The sequence below is a fragment of the Myxocyprinus asiaticus genome, chromosome 31 (assembly GCF_019703515.2).
Source record: "Myxocyprinus asiaticus isolate MX2 ecotype Aquarium Trade chromosome 31, UBuf_Myxa_2, whole genome shotgun sequence".
NCBI classification, from domain to species: Eukaryota; Metazoa; Chordata; class Actinopteri; order Cypriniformes; family Catostomidae; genus Myxocyprinus; species Myxocyprinus asiaticus.
Genome location: NC_059374.1, coordinates 27,661,398 through 27,680,715, shown reverse-complemented (window position 1 = coordinate 27,680,715; position 19,318 = coordinate 27,661,398). Strand labels below are relative to the sequence as shown.

The following is a 19,318-nucleotide window of genomic DNA, read 5'->3' as shown; positions in this document are numbered from 1 at the left end:
CGGGTTGAAAGATCCACAGGCCCGGGGAACCGGTTTAGGGGGCACACCTTCCAGAAAGGGGAGTGGGAGAAGGAGAGAGAAAGAGATAGAAAAGAGGGCTCGCTGACCCCCTGAACCGCCACCAAATGGTCCTTAGCCAGCTGGACGGCTGAATCTAGCGACACCAGGCGGTGGCACCGGACCCATTCTGCCGTTCCTTTCGGTAGCCAGTTGATAAACTGCTCCAGCACCACCAGATCGACTACTGCCATGGCAGGAGTCACGGAGCTGTTGAGCAAAGGCAAACGGGTGGCCGAGCTCTCCAAATGTCAGAGATCGGAAACGCTGGTGGTGCTGTTCTGGACTGTGACCGATCCGCTGCAGGATGGCTCGTCTCAGGCTCTTGTAGTCCAGGAGGTCTGTCACCGGAAGCTGTTGGGCCATGAGTTGGGCTTCCCTGGTCAACAGCAGCAAGAAGCGAACCGCCCACTGGTTGTTGGGCCATCCCCAGGCTCGAACAGCTCGATAAAGGCCTCTGGATGGCCGAAGCTGTTGCCAGGGTCGCGGTTGACATTTCCCCCTGGGGCACCAAGCTCCGTAACACCTGCTGGTCCTCAGCTTGGACCTGGAGGAGCACCTGGAACTGCTGCTCCTGCTCTGTACGTAGGTCCAGGAGGGCCTGGTGCTATTTTTGGTGGATGCCGGCAAGGGTCTTAATCACTTCAGCCAACAGCGAAAACTCCATGGCGACGATTCCTTCCTCGTTTCCTGGGTTTCGAATCCACTGTGACAGGGTCTCAGGTCAGTCTCAAGGAAAATGAGGAAGCGGGAACCAGCTCACACTCTTTAGCATTGTTTATTATAGGTCGCTTTCCAGCGCACAGACAAACACAAAAACGCTCTGTCGCTGAATAATAAACACAAAAGTAATTCTCCTCTTTATCTAAGGCAGGGTCGTCTCGGGACTCTAGCTCCTCTCTCTCCACTGCGGCTCTGGCTGCTCCTTTATCTCCCTCCAGCTCTCACTGGAACACAAAACAGCTGTCAGAGATAATTTCCCCACAGGTGACAATCCTTACCGCTCTCCATTCACAAACTGGTGCTCGACCAGGCCCCACCACCACAACAGGGTTTTTCCTGCATTGAAAATTATTCGCCGTAAATGTAATTAAACACATTGTGTGTTCAGTGCTTTATACACGCTAAATATGCTTCAGCACTGCTGTGATTACCTACAGCTGAATCACAGCCATTGATTGTGAGTTGCTTCTATACAACAGGTCTATAAACAAGAAGTTAAAATCGAATAATGTATATTTTAGTTATTTTATCTATTTTTGCTCAACTTCAAACAAAGCCAAAGCAAAATCAGCAGTTGTGTGTCGCCGAGCAAAGCACAAACTGACAGCCTTTCTGGAATGCCATTATTACAGACAAGTGGAAAGATACAAACAGTGAATATTAATTTTAAGGCATAACCTTCTATTACTTTTTTCAGTGAAACTGCTCTATGAGGACTTAAAGACATTTAAGACATTAGACATTATACCGTAATTTTCTGTAAAGTTAATTTGAAATTATATGCATTGTGAAAAACGCTTATCCATATAAAAATGACTTGTTTTTAGTGAAGCCTTGTTATACGAAATATCAGAACTCTTAAAAATGCTCTGCTTGGTTAATCAAATTAGTGGACTGGAACTAACTATTGCATAAAATAGACTATAACTCAAGAGTTTCATCACTCTGAAATTGTCTTTTATAACAATCCTGTGCATTCCTGTTATTTCTTTTGTATAATATTGTGCTATGACCTTTTTGTGTCCCTGTCCTCCAGAATAAATGTCAACACCATGTGCTCGTGTTAGTGGTGCATGGGGGGAACATACTGGATCCAGCAGGTGGCGAGCCAGGTGCGAAGGCTGCAGATGTGAACACCCTATCCTCAGTGCTGGAGAAAGTGTCTCAAGCTCACTTTCAAGCTGCAGCCCAGCATGTGGTCATTAAGTTGGTGCCGTGCCCGGCTGTATGTGCAGAGGCCTTCTCCCTAGTGTCCAAGTGAGTCACTATTACTTTAAGGGACAATTAAATGTTTTTTAGCATTCATTTACAAAAAAGTACCATTACATTAACATGTTTTTTGGACATGTGCCATGGTACTGTTTGAACTACCTTGAAGTACAGTACCATGTAAATATCATAGTGTGTGAAATATGCTAATTATTCAGTAGTATTTAAGTACCATGATATTATCATCGTTTATCATCATTATTGTACTGACACAGTATTTATGTAAGGGTTGGAATGGCTGAGTTTCCTGTCCCAGAGAGTTTTGTTCCATGTTGCATAAACACTATGAAAAGTATACACTATGAAAAATGCCACATAATTAGATATTTTGTTTTGAGGTCACCCTCAGGGGACGCTGACTGAATAATGTATGAAACCCGTTATATGAGAAAATGCTGACAGGTTTACAGTTTCAGTTGTTCTTGGGAGTTGATTATCTAATCTAGATGAGGAAATTTTATTTGGAAAATTTTACAGATGCACAAAACTGTGGAAAAGTCTTAAGCACATGTGTCACAAAAACATTTGTCTTGAGATGGTTGTTTTATATCTTCTAATTTAATGTGTCAATAGGGGGAAAAAATGATTTCCAAACATTCCTTTTGCAAATAGAATAGAATAGAAGCAGAACAAGAAGTCCTGCAGTCGATTGTATGGCCCCCACCGAGCCCGAATCTCAACGTCATTGAGTCAGTCTGGGATTACATGAAGAGACAGAAGCAATTGTGACAACCTAAATTCATTGAAATGTGGCAAGTTCTTCAACATGTTTGGAACAATCTATCTGCCAACAACCTTGAAAAACTGTGCGCAAGTGTACCTAGGAGAATTGGTGTTGTTTTAAAGGCATAGGTTTTGTTTTTTTTATATGTACTAATACTGTATATAATGATATTTAACATTCCACATGCAATACACAATGACAGTGACATTCAAAATCACATCATTACGGAAAGAGGTGTCCTCTTAGGTTATCACTAAATGACATAAATCAAAGGGTTCATATTCATAAATTCACAACCTTTACAGCCACTGCTCTTTTTAATTGCTAATTTTCACACTGAAAAGTCCAGAAGTAGACAAAGATTAACAAAAATTCACAAGTAATCTTTTAATTGCATTTCCTTTCACATAGTATCTCTTACATTTACCTTTAGTCATTTAGCAGATGCTTTTATCCAAAGCGACTTACAAAATGAGGAACATAAGCAATTCGGCATTCAAAGCCAGCAATATCCGCAGTATCACACTGCTAAGCTCTAATTGTAGCTGGAGTAGTGCAGAAGTTAGAGCAGAAGAAAGACAGAAGAAAGAAACAGATTATATATACAGTTGTGCTCAAAAGTTTGCATACCCTGGCAGAAATTGTGAAATTTTGGCATTGATTTTGAAAATATGATTGATCATGCAAAAAAACTGTCTTTTATTTTAGGATAGTGAGCATATGAAGCCATTTATTATTACATAGCTGTTTGGCTCCTTTTAAAAACATACTGATAACAGAAATCACCCAAATGGCCCTGATCAAAAGTTTACATACCCTTGAATGTTTGGCCTTGTTACAGACACACAAGGTGACGCATACAGGTTTAAATGGCAATTAAAGGTTCATTTCCCACACCTGTGGCTTTATAAATTGCAATTAGTGTCTGTGTATAAATAGTCAATGAGTTTGTTGGCTCTCACGTGGATGCACTGAGCAGGCTAGATACTGAGCCACGGGGAGCAGAAAAGAACTGTCAAAAAACCTGCGTAACAAGGTAATGGAACTTTATAAAGATGGAAAAGGATATAAAAAGATATCCAAAGCCTTGAAAATGCCAGTCAGTACTGTTCAATCACTTATTAAGAAGTGAAAAATTCGGTCAGAAGAATTGTTCGGGATACAAAGAAAAACCCACAGGTAACCTCAGGAGAAATATAGGCTGCTCTGGAAAAAGATGGTGTTGTTGTTTAAAGGAGCACAATACTTGTTGACCCCTCTCCAAACATAGCGCTTATGGTTGTGACCATAAAGCTCTATTTTTGTCTCATCACTCCAAATTACAGTGTGCCAGAAGCTGTGAGGCATGTCAAGGTGTTGTTGGGCATATTGTAATCGGGCTTTTTTGTGGCATTGGCTTCTTTCTGGCAACTCGACCATGCAGCTCATTTTTGTTCAAGTATCATCGTATTGTGCTCCTTGAAACAACCACACCATCTTTTTCCAGAGCAGCCTATATTTCTCCTGAGGTTACCTGTGGGTTTTTCTTTGTATCCCGAATAATTCTTCTGGCAGTTGTGGCTGAAATCTTTCTTGGTCTACCTGACCTCGGCTTGGTATCAAGAGAGCCCCGAATTTTCCACTTCTTAATAAGTGATTGAACAGTACTGACTGGCATTTTCAAGGCTTTGGATATCTTTTTATATCCTTTTCCATCTTTATAAAGTTCCATTACCTTGTTACACAGGTCTTTTGACAGTTCTTTTCTGCTCCCCATGGCTCAGTATCTAGCCTGCTCAGTGCATCCACGTGAGAGCTAACAAACTCATTGACTATTTATACACAGACACTAATTGCAATTTAAAAAGCCACAGGTGTGGGAAATGAACCTTTAAATTGCCATTTAAACCTGTGTGTGTCACCTTATGTGTCTGTAACATGGCCAAACATTCAAGGGTATGTAAACTTTTGATCAGGGCCATTTGGGTGATTTCTGTTACCATTATGATTTAAAAGGGAGCCAAACAACTATGTGATAATAAATGGCTTCATATGATCACTATCCTAAAATAAAAGACAGTTTTGTTTTTGCATGATCAGTCATATTTTCAAAATCAGTGCCAATATTTCACAATTTCTGCTAGGGTATGCAAACTTTTAAGCACAACTATATATATATACACACACACACACACACACACACACACACACACACACACACACACACACAGAGAGCAGAAAAGACAGGAAGCTTAGGCTTAGTGTGATTTGTTTTCTTAACGAGTCTTAATGAGTTTTGTCTGCTCTTTCTGCTGTTGTTTGTTTATGAGGGATTAAAATTAAGAAGTTGTCACACTTAGCAACTATTGTTGCTGATCATGCCCTCCTCAGTTGGTGAGCCTTTCACACTCACCGATTAAGAACGGAGGATAGGTGTCATACTAAACGACTGCCTTAGGCTGCATTTAAACTGTGGGGCTTAATGTACAGATCTGATCTTTTGACCATATCTGATTTTTAATTAATTAATTAATTAATTAATTAATTAATTAATTAATTTTTCTTTCTTTTTTTGTCCTGCCTGTTTACATTCGCTTACAAGTCATAACCAACTTGTGTTTACATTAATTACCTGGCAATTCGCACTAGGCTGTTAGTCAGCACTTGGTATTTAGCATTGTTAGAGCTATGAACGGCAACAAACATGCCATTATTTTACTTGCAGTTATTCTTAGAAATATTGGTCAACATTACAAAAATACAATTCTTCAAACACAATTCCCTCCATGATGCACACGTAAGAATTCCCATTCATGCATTTATTAAACTTACATGAGTGATTTCATGCAGAGCCCGTATGTCACATAACATTGACCACATTTACTGTGAATGCACAGATTAAGGTAATTATTCTGGATAAGCTTTTTTTTACAAAATGAAGACTAAATGATTAAGGTAATTATTCTGGTTAAGACGTTATTACCAAATTAAGTTTAAATGTTCCATTCAGTGCACATCTATTCAGAATATTCCTGTACGTGTCGGATCACCAGATCTTTTACCACTATTCCCATCTGGAAATTTTGGAGAGGCTCGCTCTTGGCTCTTATTACACTGCATTTCACTAAATCTGCACATGCAGTTAAATCAAATAATTATGATTTATGTCCTCTAATGTACTACGTTTAAATGTGTGCGCAAAAAATCAGCCTTGTGTATCGTAAAGCTTTCTGAAAAACTAACAGGGTTCTCACCTGTTTATATATTGATTCTTACTCATTTTTTAAATGTCTGTAGCCTAATGTTTGTCTCCTCATTTTAAAATGAGTAATATTGATTACAAATAAACAATCTTATACAAAAAATTTGACTAGAGAATCCCACGATTGACCAATCACTATCAGTTATTATTTTTGAGTACATAATAAGTACAATAATCAAGTATAAGTACATTCTCATGAATGCTATATCTATAATATAAATTATAATATAATTATAAATAATATATAAATTATATATCCCAAGAGCAATGAGCCTCTCCTCCATATGCACCATCCACGCGCACTTTCCATTGGACTCCATTCTTTTTCTACAGAAAAATATTTAGCTTCCGTCCACACACACTAAAACACTCTTTTAATTCACTTTTATCTACAGTATGAACTAGACTTTGGACTGAAGCTCCTTGGTCATGTGTACCCATCCCACCAACTGCCAGCAATAATTTCAAACAAGCCAGATGTTGTTTAGGACATTGTGAAGTGATTCTTTGTCAATTAAGAGTGAAATCTTAATTTAACCGGCAATGTATCTCATCTGTGATCAGATTTTCAAAAGCTATGGCCAGTTGTGCTGCCGACCAATAATGTTAGAGTGACAGCAGTAGTCCAGAGACTAGCGACATCCAGCGACAAAGTTTGGTTAAGCCGTGAAAGCAGATTTATCGCTTCAAGAGCTTAAGGGCTCTGGAGCCTTTTCTGGATTTTTTCTATAACTTTAGGCTTTTTGTATATTTTTTTTCCTCCTTTTTCATCAGCTCCGTGAAGCAGTGAAAATGATGGAGCGTCAAAGTGTCACAGAGCTGAGCAGAACAAACATAAAGAGTAGAAGAGCTTCTTTGATCACATGTTCAGAATCTCTGCCTTCTCCCATGGCACACAGGGTTTAATAAAAAATGTCAGTCACTCGGTTACCACGGATTTCAATGTGATTAACCCTTTTCATGAGTGACATACAAACGGTATTTCTCTTTTGCAATGTGTTTTATGGTTTAGTGCTCAGAGTGGCTGTAGCAGCAATGATTATTAACTGTCTTGAGCAAAGAACAAAGGAGAAGATAGAGGCAGAAACTATGGCCAGTTTTATGTCTGTCTGTCTGCATTTGTCCAGTTCTGAGAAGGGAGATATAATAAAAGTGATATAATAAAGAACATCAGCCTGCAGGAAAAGACTGAGCAATTGTCGCTCTCTGGGTACAGTACATTCACAAATTATGATTCGTGCAAAACCTGTTGAAAACATGTACTGGTCACATTTCAACCCAAAATCCAAAGAAAAATAATCAATAATTTATATCTAGCTTGAATAAAGTAAACTCTGTTTTTAGGACCATTACAAGTTTTTGCATTGTGATATTATTTTCATGACAATTAAAGGAATACTATTTGTTCCATACCCATATTACTTTCTTCCATGGAATTCAAAAGAGATGTTATGCAGAATGTAAATCTCTTTACCATACACTTTCATTGCATTATCCATACAGTGAAAGTGAATGGTGACTGAGGCTGTCAGACCTTAACATTCTGCCTAACATCTCCTTTTGTGTTCCAAGGAAAGAATAAAGAAAGTCTCACAGTGTTGGGGGTACAATTATGTCAGAATGGTTATTTTGGGGTGAACCAGTCCTTTTTTCTTTACTGTATAACATATATGAAAATCTAATAAGAATTTATTTCATGGAGTTCTTGATTTTTAGTGGTGAAATGTGACTTGGATATGTTTTGTGAGATTAACTTGTAAACATCCTGACATTCACACAGCTGCCCACCTTCAAAATCACACAGTGTTGTTTTCCATTCATCCATTGCTTTCCTTCTTTAATGATGACATAGACGGTCAGATTACTTAGATACTTGGATCAGCATGAGCCTAAAAAAACAAAAAACAGAAAAAACATCAGGAGGAAGAAGGCTGTGATGCTCCAGGAAGAGAGCAGTGTGCTCTGTGGCTGATCTAATCTCCTGCTGGGTTCAGTCAGCCTGTTGGACATGAGCAGCGAGGGCTAAATATTCAGGGCTCATTGCAGGCAGCCCTCAACTTCTGAGTCTCTGGAAAACATGTCCACGTCATATTTAACCCCAAAATCAAAAGAAAATGCATCAAGAAAATTAATTTTTTTTTAGGACAATTATTATTCGTTATATTATTTTTATGACAGTTATGTACTTTTGACCCCCGAATTCTAATGTGGCTGTACATTTTACTTTTGACTGTATTGTAATTCCATAATTCTCAATAGGGATTCTCATTATATTCTTAGTTCTGTAATACAAGGATTATTTATTTTTATTTAAATCAGAATAAATTAAAGGCAGTACAATAAATACTACCAACATCAATAAACACTTTACAGTTTAAATTATATGTAATTAGGGGCCTGGGTAGCTCAGTGGTAAAAGACGCTGGCTACCACCCCTGGAGTTCGCTAGTTCGAATCCCAGGGCGTGCTGAGTGACTCCAGCCAGGTCTCCTAAGCAACCAAATTGGCCCGGTTGCTAGGGAGGGTAAAGTCACATGGGGTAACCTCCTCATGGTCGCTATAATGTGGTTTGTTCTCGCTGGGGCTCGTGGTGAGTTGAGCGTGGATGCCGCAGTGGATGCTGCGGTGGATGGCGTGAAGCCTCCACACACGCTATGTCTCCGTGGCAACACACTCAACAAGCCACGTGATAAGATGTGCGGGTTGACGGTCTTAGACGCGGAGGCAACTGGGATTCATCCTCCGCCACCCGGATTGAGGCGAATCACTACGCGACCACGAGGACTTAAAAGCACATTGGAAATAGGGCATTCCGAATTGGGAGAAAAAGGGGGAAAAAAATCAAAAAAAAAAAAATAATAATAATAATTTATATGTATGTATTTATTTATTAAGTTTTTATTAATATTTTGTATTTACATTTTTTTGCATTACAGTAATGAGAATGATTTTGGGATGAAATATGATCAGGATATGTTTTTCATAGGTTTTTTCACATTCATCCAAACAGCCTACTTTTAGGGGCTGTTCACTGGCCTGCACTGTTTTTGCCATGACCGCAGGGTTTTTAAGATGTCGTGTCTAGTTAAAAGATGGAACGCAATTTGATTATTTGACCAATATCTACTCAACACAAAGTCAAAACGTTACAAAACCCAGTATACATGCAACAGGATGCACTCAGATTTTCGTACAATTTTACCCATAGAGGGCGCTACAAAAGTCTTGAGGCACCTCCATTCTATTATATTCGTTGCACTGTGTCTAGGTTTTTTAATGAAATAATGCATTCAGTGTGAACGGTCCTTATAGTGCACAGATCTTTTTAACCAGTACAGCTGCCATGCATGTACAGTGCTGTGGAAAAGTATTTGCCCCCGTCCTGATTACTTCTGTTTTTGTGTATATCTCATACTAAATTGTTTAAAAAATTCAAACAAAATCTAACGTAAAACAAAGGCAATCTGAGTAAACACAAAATACAGTTTTTAAATGATAATGTTATTTATTGAAGCAAAAAAGTTATCCAATACCAACTGGGCCTGTGTTCAAAAGTATTTGCTCCCTTACTTACTAAATCCCCAAATCTATGAAACTGCAATCATAATGGGGTTCAGCTGGACTAGACACATCCAGGCCTGATTACTACCAGCCCTGTTCAATCAAATCAACACCTAAATATAACTTTTTCATTAGCATGAAGTTGGATAAAAGTTCTCACCCAGTAGCACACTATGCCAAGGTCGAAAGAAATTCCAGAAATGATGAGGAAAAAGGTGATTGAAGTACATCAGTCTGGGAAGGGTTACAAAGCTATTTTAAAGGCTCTAGGACTCAAACGAACCAGAGTAAAAGCCATTATCTCGAAATGGAGAAAACTTGGCATAGTAGGGAACCTTCCCAGAAGTGGCTGACCTTCCAAAATTCCTCTAAGAGCACAGCGATGACTCATCCAGGAAGTCACAAAAAAGCCAAGGACAACGTCCAAGGAACTGCAGGCCTCTCACGCATCAATAAAGGTCACTGTTCATGACTCCACTATCAGAAAGACACTGGGCAAAAATGCCGTCCATGGAAGAGTGGCGAGGCGAAAGCCACTGCTAACCTAGAAGAACATTAAGGCTCATTTGAATTTTGCCAAAACATAGCTTGATTATCCTCAAATCTTTTGGGAGAATGTTCTGTGGACTGATGAGTCGATAGTGGAACTGTTTGGAAGACAGTGGTCCCGTTAGATCTGGCGTTAATCAAACACAGAATTCCACAAAAAGAACATCATACCTACAGTCAAGCTTGGTGGTGGTAGTGTGGTGGTATGGAGATGCTTTGCTGCTTCAGGGCCTGGGCGACTTGCAATAATTGAGGGAAACATGAATTGTGCTCTCTACTAGAAAATCCTAAAGGAGAACTTCCGGTCATCAGTCTGTGAGTTGAAGCTCAGGCACAACAGGATTATGCAGCAAGACAATGATCCAAAACATAGGAGTAAGTCCACCTCTGAATGGCTCAAAAGAGGCAAAATTAAAGTTTTGGAGTGGCCTAGTCAAAGTCCTGACTTGAACCCGATTTAGATGCTGTGGCAGGACCTTAAACAGCTCGAAAACCCTCCAATGTGACTGAACTAAAGCAGTTCTGCAAAGAAGCGTTGTGAAAGACTGATCTCCAGTTATCGGAAACGTTTGGTTGCATTTGTTGCTGCTAAAGGTGACACAACCAGCTATTAAGGTGATATAGGTTTTGGATAACTTTTTTGCTTCAATTAAAAATAGATATATTTGAAAACTGTATTTTGTGTTTACTCAGGTTGCCTTTGTTTTATGTTAAATATTGTTTGAATATATAAAACAATTTAATATGAAAAATACATAAAAACAGAAGAAATCAGGATGGGGGCAAATACTTTTCCATGGCACTGTATGTTTTAATTTCCTCTGTTTAAGAGCATTGGGATTTGCCTTTGAAACCTGTGACCGTCCTGCCAAGCTTTCACGGCCAATAATGAGTTTCCTCTCCTAATGAGATGTGCCTACAGAAATGCCTTTACAGTGTGTGTATGTTTACACATGCATTAGTGTTTATGGATAGAAAGCACACAAAATCAAAGGTCTAGAGGAATGTTATAGGCCTTTGTTTGCCACCCCCACACAGCATTTCCAGTTAGCAACTCTGACAAAAACGCTTCCACATTGATTTTCTTTCACCGAAGTACAGTGTGCAAGTCAATTCAGTACGTGACTCCTGGAGTAAAACATTTTGGGGCTCTGTCTCAACTCTGATAGGGAGGAGGTGGACTCCTATTTGTCTCTTGATGAAAGTACCACCTGTGAGCATCTGTGGTCCAAGTCTGCTCAGTATTCCTCCTCTGACCAGACAAACCTGTAGGTCCTCGTTAGTCTTCACACAGGCTAAAGTTTGATTTATTTTTGTGAGAAAAACATCCTTATGTGGCAAACCATTGCAGGCAACATGAAATCATGAAGTGCTATATTTTATAATTTTATTATCTTCCCTGAAGTCCACTGATGATGTTATGAAAGTTTTTTTTTTGCACCAAAACTGTCACAATTTAGTCATATATGATCATTTTTCCACCCTGTTTTTGGCCCTCTTTCTGAAACGCTCTGTTTTGGCCTAAGCACCTCCTTAAAACTTCAGTGTAAACGCCCACTGTTATGATTGTCTAACATCATGCAGCCCCTTAAATTCAGCAAACTCAATTGGAAGAACATTATAAAACAAAATTGCAGGGTTTACACACATTTTAACTGTACACAAGCAATCCATGCTGACATGAGCCGAAAAAAGACCCCACACATACATAGTCCAAAGAACAGTGAAATTACGCACATACATACTGAAGGCGCTCTGAGGCCCGCATCGGTGGAAACGCACCAAAACTGTCGAACACGCCCATCTAGTTCATGTTTATATACACCAACAATTAAAAATAGCGCAGATGGGTGAAAACGCGGCCATGACGTGTTTGGGCTCAAAGCAGCACTTTCAGCAGCTGAATGAAAGATAATTGCTTCTCCCTTTCAGAGTTGTACCTTGACACCACGTCTTTTAAGAGCGAGATATGTATGAAGCAGTCAAAGATGTCTGTCTTGTGCATGAATATATAAAAAAATAATTCCAAATATTCCAGATGGGTCCCCTTAGGTGTTATGTTAGGAATAGTTAGCCACAGAAGGCCTGCTCTCTTGACTTAAATTGCGTGCCAGTGTGCGGGGCCAAGGGTTCAATGACGAATGTTGTGGGATGTGTAAATACAAATGAGCAATGTGTCATGATGTCACGAACAGACAGATATAAAAACGAGACGTTTCAGCAGGGTGCCAACTATAAATGCTCTTTTTAGACTGGGGAGGAAGTTTTGAGTTCTGAAATTTACAGTAGGGGAAGTGACCACCCAAATCTAAGTTTTACATGTTTTCTTATATAAATGTTAACAGCCTTCCAATAAAATGAGTATTAAATCAAAGATTAATCTCTCATCCAAACATTCGTGTTATGTTTTGTGATAAACTGACAAAATGAAGTTACTTTATTTAACTGCAAATATGAAAAGACTGGAGTGGGCTTATAAGGAACATGTGTACCATTTAAGCCCACATGTGTTCTTAATAAGCCCACTATGCTTTTAAAAATGTAAATGCTTCACATTTTACTAAATAAACACCTCAATATTGATTATTTTTGTAGATTTAGACCTCAAACATCATAACCAGTAAATTAAATCTTTAATTTCTGAATCTGACAGTCCTTATCATTTTTTTTTCTCTGTCTTTTAATTTTTCATTTTCAGATTCAGTATGTAGCTTTGACAAGGAGTTCAGTTTAATATGAGGTTCATTGGGTTATTTGCTCAGTGGGCTTATTAGGAACAATAGGGGTTAGTTGAAAATAAACCTAAATAATTTAGAGTCAATGTAAACACAATGTTTTTTCATGAGTAAACACTATATTTTACAACATAGAGCATGTTTGTTATTGTTGTTTAAACCGATAAAATAATTATTCTGCTTTTAAGCTTTGAGGAAACAGGCTTTTCAAAGGCACTGTTCCTTATAAGCCCACATGAAAACAAAGTTATATTTCTGGATTATAATTACAGACAGAGCACTGAATCGTGTTTGAGCTCAAGAAGCTTCTTAAATATTTTAATTGAATGTGTTTATCAGCAGTTTTTATTCATTTATTTTCTTTTACTTGCATCTATCTTTGTGAGCATCACTCAGGCAGTGTCCTGCACCAGCTCCAGAAACTCATGAAATCCATATTTTCAAAAATCAATTCAATTATCATTCAATTATCATTCCTCGCCTGGTTTGTTCATCTGACTCCAGAAAAATTGCTTTTTTTTTTAAGGTCTTCAAAAACAGTGAAGTTTTGGAGCAACTTCCAAAATGGTGCCAAACAGTGTAGCACATGTTCCCAAATAACTCAAGAATTTGATTGACTCCAAATAAAAAGTGAAATGATACCATCAAATGTTTTTTTTTTTCCTCTTGCTTTCCGTCTTTTTTATATTTCAAAACAAAACCGTAAGTATATGGTATGTGGGCTTAATTGGATCACTTCCCCTATGTTTTTATAGTACAGTTACCTCTTACGTATGTATATGTCTAAATATCAAGGAAAATTTGATTCTTGGTCTTATTGTGCATGTATATCTCTGCTTTCTTCAGTGCCATAAAGCCATTTTTCAGTTTCACTGTTGGCGTAGTTACTGCATTTTGACTTTGTGGGGCAGTATCATTTTCTGTGCATTAAATTGGAATAGAGCTCTTATATTTGGAAATTGATTAGCTTGTTTGTGCCTAATGCTTCTCGTTAGTTCCCTGACATCATAGGAAGGAAGGGGAAATATGTACCATTTCCAAGGTTATCTTGTTAATTTGATTTAGTAATTGAAAGACAATAGCTTACAGAGGCTTTTTTTTTTATCCAAGTCCTATTGGTCCTAATGGTTGGAAGGCATTATGATAATGACAGCTAATGCTTTATAAACATTAATAAGATTTATAATACGCTTCCCCCACAAATTAGATCTTCTAAAAGATTGCTTGCCTACACACAGCAGTGTTTGTGAATGATTGGTTAGATTTTAGCTCCTGCTTTTGTTAGTTCAAGAGCTTTTTGGCAGTCTAAAGGTGAGTTATTGATCAGAAATCATTCCTCTCACCCTACTCAGCTGGAGCTGGATTATTTTTCAGACCTCACAGACATCACCCATGGAGAAGGCTAGAAGGAAGTGCATGGTTCTCCATTTGTGCTGAGAGGGAGCTTGGAAGGTTTTGTCTTTAAAAGAACTGGGGTCACATCATCTGGAGTCATAAAAACACTGCTAATGAGGGTGGGAGGATTATTATGACTTTAGGGGATGTGTATGTATAGTGTGTGTTAGTGGGTTACTCATTTAACCTTGATGATTGTAAAATAGAAATTGTTACTTCCCATGACTACACATACATTGTGATTTTTAGGCTTTGCATCGATGCCTTTTTTTCACACATCGATAATCGGAAGATTTTCCCAATGATTATCGATATAACTGGATTTTTTCAGATATAAATTGGGCTAGCCGTTGCACAATAGTCTTTTGTGTATTCAAACATATTTCTCAACACAACTTTGGTAAAGTGTGAGCGGCAGGTTAAATTAAAGGGGGTTTCTATGAAGGTACACACACAGTGCGGGCTTGGCATCTCTCAAGGCTGTTCAAAAATCTGCAGTGCCACGGAGCTTATCTCACATAGTTTTCCATTAAATTCAACCCAAATCATTATCAAAGGACAAAGATCATTTACTCTAGCCATCAGTGGATGATTGTAACGGGGTTCATTAGTGGAGATAAGGAGGAAACATGAAACACGAATTTAACTCAAACAGGTAATCTTTTATTTCCTTAACTTGAAACATTCATTTAAATGAAACACAGTCAGGGCATGTGTGTGCTAGCTCTCTCTCTCCCAGTCTCTGGCATGGTTCCTCCTTATATCGCTTTCCCCATTTCTCACTGCAATCAGAAACGTGTTAGACATATTGTGCTCAGGTGTGTGCACCCTTACATCTTTCTCTCACTGTCTCCGAATGCTCCACCACGCCCCCACCTCCACATACCCCCACCGCCCGACTCAGGCCAGGGAGCCAGAGAACAGCCCATTTGATGGCCAGACATTCCTTTTCAATAGTGCTGTACTTAGTCTCTCTCAGCTATAGCTTGCGACTAATATACAGCACCGGCTGCTCCTCCTCCTCCACCACCTGCAAAAGAACCGCCTCCAGCCCCCTGTCCAAAGTGTCTGTCTGTAAAACAAATGGGAGAGAGAAATAAGTTGCATGTAAAAGAGGCCCACTGCAAAGTGCAGCTGTCACCTGTGTTAACACCTGTTAACACTGCTCCTTCCACTGGACCGGGTCTGGATCTCCCTTTTTAGTGAGATCGGTCGGCGGGCTGGTGACGTCCGAATAATTAGGCACAAACCTTCTATAATAGCCAGCCAGCCCCAGGAACAGTCTCACCTCCTTTTTGGTCTTGGGTCTCGGGCAAGCCGCAACCACTGTGGTCTTATCAATTTGGGGGCGCACCTGCCAGTGACCCAACTGGAATCCCAGATACCATACCTCCACCCGTCCAATTGTGCACTTCCCGCTTGTCGCAGTGACCTCAGAACAGCCCTCAGATGCTGCATATTCCGCTGCAAATCATGACTGTATATGATGATGTCATCCAGGTAGGCAGCGGCGTAAGCTGAGTGTGATCTGAGAACTTAGTCCATAAGGCACTGAAATGTAGCCTGGGTCCTGAACAAACCAAGCGGAAGTGTCACAAATTGGTGTAAGCCAAACTGTGTGGAGAAGGCCGTTTTTCACGGGACATAGTTGTTAAGGGGATCTGCCAATAACCCTTTGTTAAATCCAGTGTCGAATAAAAGCGAGCTGTGCCCAACCGATCGAGCAGCTCATCAATACGAGGCATTGGGTATGCATCAAAATTAGACACCGCATTGACTTTTCTGTAATCCATGCAGAACCGAACCGACCCGTCGCTCTTAGAGACTAGAACGACCTGGCTGGACCAATCACTGTGGGATTCTTCTATTACCCCCATATCGAGCATTGCATCTAATTCTTCCCGAACTACTTTTTTATTGTGCTCGGGAAGCCGGTAGGGATGACTGCAAAGCACTACCCCAGGCTTAGTTTCGATGTGGTGCTGTATGAGGTTTGTACGACCAGGCAGAGGCGAGAACACGTCTGAAAATTCTTTCTGCAACTTGGCAACCTCTGTGACTTGAGACGGTGAGAGGTGCTCTCCACAAGTGACCAGGGTGACATGATTGGCTTTTACATTCACCTCTGGCCCGAGCTCGTTGTGTGACCTCAGAGGGCCCTTGCCCCTTGGTGAGTAATTTGGAGCTCGATGTGGGGAGTAATACAAGCACTATCTCCCGGTGCGAACTCCTGTAGCCGAGCTCCCCTATCATACAGTCAGCTTTGTAGTTCTTGTGCTTGGAGCAAATTATCCTGTGTCAGTTGACCCAAAGTGTGGAGGTTTACTCTAAGATCAAGAATGTACTGAATTTCATTTTTGCTGTTTGAAGGTCCCTCCTCCCAGGCTTCCCACATGACGATGAGCACACCGTGCAGTTGCCACCCATACAGCAGCTCGAATGGGGAAAACCCTATGGAGGCTTGTGGGACCTCTTGCACTGCAAATAATAGGGGTTCGAGCCACTTATTCCAATTTCCAGCATCCTCGTGAACGAACTTACAAATCATATTCTTCAGTGTTTTATTAAACCGTTCCACCAACCCATCTGTTTGTGGGTGGTAAACACTGGTGCGAATCGATTTAATACCCAGTAATTCGTACAATTTGGATAGTGTCCTTGACATAAATGTAGTTCCCTGATCAGTGAGGATTTCTTTCGGAACCCCCACTTGGGAGATAATTCTGAAGAGTGTCTCCGCAACACTACGTGCTGAGATGTTGCGCAGGGGCAGTGCTTCTGGATATTGTGTTGCATAGTCCATCAGAACCACAACAAAGCACTGTCTGCATGCCATCTGCTCTAATGGCCCGATGAGGTCCATGCCAATTCTTTTGAAGGGGACCTCGATCAAAGGAAGCAGGCGCAAATGCGCTCTTGGGGTGGCCGGTGGATGCACCAGCTGACATTCACGGCATGCCGCACACCACCTGCAAACATCACCGTGAATGCCCGGCCAATAGAAACGGGCCATTAGACGGTTTAGTGTTTTTTCTCACCCTAAGTGACCCGCCATCAGACTATGATGAGCCGTCTGGAATAACATTTCCCGATGGCTCTTTGATATCAACAACTGGGTTGTATCTTCTTTTGTCTGAGCGTTCTGCGTCACTCGATACAACCGATCATTTATAATAGAAAAATACGTGTATGAGAGTTCAATGTCTGGCTGAAGGCGTTGACCATCAAGTACTTTCACTTGGTCAAAGGTGTGTCTCAGGGTTTCATCCCATGTCTGCTCCTGAGGGAAGGGACTTCCACCTCTCTTGCATCATCCTGACGTGGAGCTGATGTAGACGGTCCTGGCTTCGCCTCCCCAGCCAGTGCATCACACATCTCACATCTAACAACTGTCTCGCAGGACCCATCCACACATATTCCTTGTAATAGAGTTTCAAATTTTGGCCAATTAGTCCCCAGGATTAGTGGATGGGTGAGGCGGGAACTAACCGCACCCTCCACTCTATGCTTTTGCCCCCAAAATGTAATGAGTGTCACTACAGGGTAATTGTGAAAATCCCCATGCACACACTGCACCTTCACCCTTTTATCTGTGCCCAAAGTCTCGTCTTGAAAAAACATTGTTGGAGAGTGGTCTGATTACAGCCAGTATCCAGCAAGGCTTGATATTTACTTCCCCTGATACTCACAGGTATTCTGTATACTCTGGCTCGATCAGGGGAAGCCCACGGAGTGTTGGGGACCCAGACCAATATTCCCATCTTCATTACGTTGCATTGGTCTCGGAAATGCCCGGGTTCCCCATGACTCCAACCGGCCGGCCCAGGCATTACACCTGCACTTGCGACAGCGGGTTCAACCACCTAATGGGGAGAGCGAAGATACATCGGTGTCACCGGCAGCAGGGAAATGCCTTCGGATCATCTTCTGCCCCCGTTTTCATGACTGCGACTGGAGGCATGGGGGCTAATGTGTCCAGGGTCGCGGCCAGGGCTTTCTCCTGGTGCAGTAATCTTCGGATCGCCTGCTGGTCCTCTGCTTGAGCCCGGAGCACCTCCTGGAATTTGCAATCCTGGTCTTGGCGCAGCTCAAGTAGAGCCTGACGTTGAGCATGGTGCATACTGGCGAGGGACTTGGTGAATTTCGCCAACGGTGAGGACTCCATGTCGATGTATGTTTCCTCCAAAATCCTGGGTTTCGGCACCAGCGTAAAAGGGTTAATTAGTGGAGACAAGGGGGAAACGTGACTTCAACTCAAACAGGTAATCTTTTATTTCCTTAACTCAAAACAGTCATTTAAACAGAACACAGTCAGGGCATGTGTGTGCTAGCTCTTCTCTCTCCCAGTCTCTGGCGTGGTTCCTCCTTATTTCACTCTCCCCATTGCTCACTGCAGTCAGAAGCAGGTGTTAGACGTATTGTGCTCAGGTGCTTGCACACTTACTGCTTTCTCTCTCTCCGAATGAACGCTCCACCACGCCCCCACTTCCACAATTATATATTGTGTATATGCATCTTTCATATAACCTACACGATGTATTTTCAGTTGCAATCTTTTTGTGGTTTGACAGCTTGAATTAAACCTCTTCAAAGATACAAACAGAGAAACTGCATAATTTCTAATCATTCAGTTTGTGCAGTTAAACCAGTTTCATCCACTAATCTGCAAATGCATGAACATCACTTTCATTCATGAACAAGTACAAAAACCTCTGTGACTTGTGTGTGTAGGCGTCCTGTGCAAGGAGCCCTATAATAATGTCTTAAGTTTTTATACCTGTGCCTTGCGACCTGCTTTAGTAAATGTTATATCATCTTCTTGTGGTCTCCCAATGCTATTACACCAGACATTCAACAGAAGCCCAACTGAGTTAGAAAGCATGCAAATTAAACTTCTAATTTAAATGTCAGCTAATGTTAATATATAGATGCATCAAAAATATATTGATAAAATAACGTGCCAATCAATAATTGATATATTGGTATTTTATGACATGTCTAGCGATTTTAGATTGCAGATTTGAAATAAGGCATGGGTGAATGTGTTTAAAATGATAAAAAGTA

General features: G+C 40.5%; 1 protein-coding gene across 2 annotated transcripts in view; it reads left to right on the top strand.

The window, feature by feature from the left end:
• The window catches only part of LOC127422526 (membrane-associated phosphatidylinositol transfer protein 3-like), a 209,006-nt gene that overhangs the window by 98,315 nt on the left and 91,373 nt on the right, over positions 1-19,318 (top strand). For both annotated transcript variants that reach the window (XR_007894193.1, XM_051666122.1), the window contains exon 5: positions 1,817-2,037. Coding sequence is in view for 1 of the 2 variants with exons in the window: in XM_051666122.1 (XP_051522082.1) it covers positions 1,817-2,037 (221 nt within the window). In the remaining variant the exon portion in view is untranslated. The remainder of the gene's footprint in view (positions 1-1,816; positions 2,038-19,318) is intronic.